A 3,940-nucleotide genomic window follows, 5' to 3' on the forward strand; every position below is an offset into this window, starting at 1 on the left:
ATACACCAAACAGTACATTACTGTTGGATGGTATATCCTATGCATTACGAGTCCTTTCCATAGAAGTTTTACATCAATGTAACCAACAAAGTGATGCATGCTGACAAGAAAATTAAGCACTTCTGTGTATATAGAAGGCTCACATGCAAGCATATGTGTAGACTGTAACTATGTTTCTGGTGACATACCCAGTTTTACTAATCAAATGGTCTGCATGCTCACTTTCTAGGCCTCAAAGAAATTCCCTAAGCTGTACTTGCAGCATTATATGTTTCTTATGCTAACTTTAGTGGATTGAATAAAGTCAATAGTGGCAGTAACATGACCAACACAACACAATTAACTTTACTCAATCCACCACACATTTCTAAAACTATAACTTCAAAGGAAATACACAATCATGAGACAAATAGAAAGTTATAACATTTGTATTGTTTTTTTTTTTGTTTGTTTTTTTTAAAAACAAAAATATGAAACATATGGCCACTGGCCAACAAAGAAAAAGCGTCAACAGACACACACAAAAATTAAGGCAACACATCAGGATGTTGTAGGGCCTCTTGAAGAGACCCCACAATTTGGCCGAGCTGGCGCAGCAAGCCCTGCACTTCCGCACGTCCTGTAAAACGCAAACAAAAAATGAAGCCACTGATGTTCCAAAAATGCTAAGCATGCAAGTGTGTATTGAAGTAGAAATAATGTCCCCACTTACTGTTGGGTCTTGGTCGAGGAGGTGCAGCAGCTTGTGCTGGCTGGGGGACCTGCTGCTGTGGAGCATCTGGGGCCTCAGGGACCAAGTCTGGTGGTCCGGCACCCTCCTCCTGAGCCTGGTTTGCCTGATCACCCAAATCCAATGGAGGTGGTTGTTCCGGAGACTCCTCCGACTGGGATGGCTCCTGCCTTGGTCCACCCCGGTGTCGCTGGGGTGGCATATTGGCATCTATGGAGAAATTCAAACATGATGTTAAAGGGGCACTTAACTCTATTTCCCCATAAACATTTAACTCACCTGGCCCTTCCAGCAGCCCCCCGCAGCTGTCTTGTGGCGACTCCATCACCGTTTATTGTGGTCATGGCCACTCCTGGCCCCGCTGGCATCCACTTGCGGTTTTGGCTACAGGAGGCGACATACAGGGAACTTAAATATTTGCTTTCACACCCACAATAGCGCCCTCTATGCTGCTATGGCATATAGCACCATAGAGTGCGCTATTGTGGGCGGCAATGTGAATACTCACTTGCATTCCCTTCCTGACAAAAGCTGAAGTGCCTGCCACCAGGGCCAGGAACATGGGAGCTAGTGTATGTGGCCACAATACAGCTGCAGGAGGCTGCTGGAAGGCCCAGGTGAGTAAAAGTGAAGAAATGCAACAGACTTACCTGCCCCTTGAAGGCACATACACACTCAACAGTGGTATTTTACACAGCACAACTGTGAAAGTACTTTACTACATAAAAAAATATATTACAACTTAAATAAAATTATGAAGATCTCACTGCAACAGTTGGCATGAGTTGTTATTACTGTGTCTTTTGCATAACAATGGCCATTTTGTAATGGGAAGTTGTTTAGATCTTTTTAATGCCAAACAAACATTGTGACAATTATGCTTGTGAAAACAGCACTGTTGAAATTGGGTATGGGACAGCACAGAACAACAGAACACAATTATCTGTCTGTCAATTCTAAATCACACTTGATGGTGTGTCCTAGGCCTGAAGGTATCAGTCCTATTGACTATACTGCATTACTGACATAACACAACATAATGTAAAAAGAGGCACATCAGTTTACCAAACACTTTTATAAGCAGATATGCATGCTTGCTTGGGGATTGTAGGTATCAATCTTGACAAAACAATACAACTCAGCCCTGCAATAGGGGTTTGTGACATTGTAAGGTACAAGAGGTTGGCCACCTATTGAAAAATGAATACATGTGTTTTTACACGTATACGTGAACAATTTGTTGCCAATACAATATTCTGCCTGGCTCTGTGCCTGCTTACCTTGACAAATATTTGCTACACAATCCCAGAACTAGCATACAGAACTAAATAATTACACAAGGAGTGACACACATCATGATTAAACTGAGCTTTCAAAACCCTCCACCCACACCCCCCCTCCCACACCACAAAAACAAATTTCTAAATACATTTTACGATCTGGACATTACTTACTAGGCACATGCTCATCCCTCACTTGTCGGAGAAATCTCCGGTCCCTCCGCTTCATATCAGACCACCTCCGCTGGATTTGGGTGATGGAGTGGCGTGCCCGGAACTGCTGCCACAACTCCTCCCTCAAGGTCTCCACGACCCGCCGCTTCTCAAAAAGGTCATGTAGACCATCATAATTTGAGACCAGCATTGTCTGTAACAAGAAATGTCAACTTGTTAACAAAACATACTTCAGTTTCCATGTACAGCTACAAACAATAACCCTGTCATCACGCTCAAACAGTATGAAATGTGTGACAATTAGCCCATCATAATCACTAATACATGTCAACCCGAAACTCACAAAGATGAATTTTTACTTGATAATCCATTGTCAGCATTTTGATAGAGGTCCAGTGGCATCTATAAGGCCTCATGCCCTTAGTACCTTACACATACAAATATCTTGCTATAAGTGAGCAGCAGGTGGTTCTGTATGGCTTTTCTTTTGTCGAAGCCCTTCTCAGCACCAACTCTGCAGACCATGGTCCACTCTGTTAGTCTGTGAACGGTGTTGCATTCTCAGAAATAACTGTTTACACTTCCTTACACCTGTGAGCCAAAAACAACCCTGCTACCTGACCTTCCACCATCACACATGTCATCATGTCATGAATGTCAGAATGAGATTACGTGCCAATCACATATTCACAGTGGCCAAACCAGGACTACAACATTGCTACTTCAGTCTGCTTAACCACTTTACACCCATAGGTGTGGATATCTCCATCCCTTTTTGCCACCATGTTAACACCAGGGACAGCGATATCCGCACCTCACGCCGCTGACGGCTCTCCTGGTTGGTCATGGCCACGGTCATGCGCGCCGCCGGCCACTCGGGCCACTGCTAGGGACATAATTTCCATGGTTTTATAACCAGGACAAATGGCCAAATCCATTTCAGGGGTTTCAATTACAGTAGCATGCATTATTTAACAACTAAAATGTAGCAAAAGTGCTATTAAAAGATTTGTCAACCACATTTTCCACGATGTTCCCTTTAAAAAACATGTAAAATAAAAAAAAATTGCCATAATGTTCCACCTAAAGAAAGCCTAATTGGTGGTGAAAAAAACAAGATATAGTTATTTCCATTCTGATAAGTAATAATAAAGTTACAGATGAATGAATGGAAGGAGCGCTGCAAGGTGAAAAATGCCTGGTGTTTCAAGGGAAATCCCCTCAGTGGGGAAGTGCTTAAAAAAATTCAAACAGTGTTTACATTGCATTGGCTCTTTTAAAAAGGACCATAACATGTCTGTAGTCATAAGTAGGAGCTTGGAAAAAAACGTATTTACAACATCACAGCATAAAGAACAACATCATCTGTATTGTATACAAACTGCAGATGCTGCTGGGATGCACACTGTCAAGAAGATTTGCAATGTACACAGTGACAATCATATGGCCTATACAGTAAAGGGAATATGAACACATTACAGCATCTTAACAAACAACTTTCTGTGCTACAGACAGGTTGTAAACACACCCTGAAATACAGTATGAAATCAAACACATGTACACACAGGACAACACACACATATATAATATACACTCATAAACGATATATACTTACAGTGGCCAAATAGACTCTCTCCCGAGGGCTGAATCTCTGCATGCTGCACCTTGCATGAGGTTCCCTCTGCAAATAGGTAACTTCCTGTAACTTCCTGTAACTTCCTGGAAGTTGTGTATAGCAAGTGCGCCATAGCGCGTT

At 42.4% G+C, this 3,940-nt stretch overlaps 1 protein-coding gene across 1 annotated transcript; it reads right to left on the bottom strand.

Moving 5' to 3' along the window:
- Positions 1 to 527: 527 nt before the first annotated feature.
- LOC137562362 (uncharacterized) lies at positions 528 to 2,709 on the bottom strand. The gene is made up of 4 exons (XM_068273698.1): positions 2,617 to 2,709; positions 2,185 to 2,377; positions 713 to 940; positions 528 to 619 (listed from the first exon to the last, which is right to left on the bottom strand). The coding sequence occupies exons 1-4, from the start codon at positions 2,707 to 2,709 to the stop codon at positions 528 to 530; spliced, it is 606 nt and encodes a 201-aa protein (XP_068129799.1).
- Positions 2,710 to 3,940: the final 1,231 nt, after the last annotated feature.

This window comes from Hyperolius riggenbachi, chromosome 3 (genome assembly GCF_040937935.1).
Source record: "Hyperolius riggenbachi isolate aHypRig1 chromosome 3, aHypRig1.pri, whole genome shotgun sequence".
In the NCBI taxonomy this organism is placed as follows: domain Eukaryota; kingdom Metazoa; phylum Chordata; class Amphibia; order Anura; family Hyperoliidae; genus Hyperolius; species Hyperolius riggenbachi.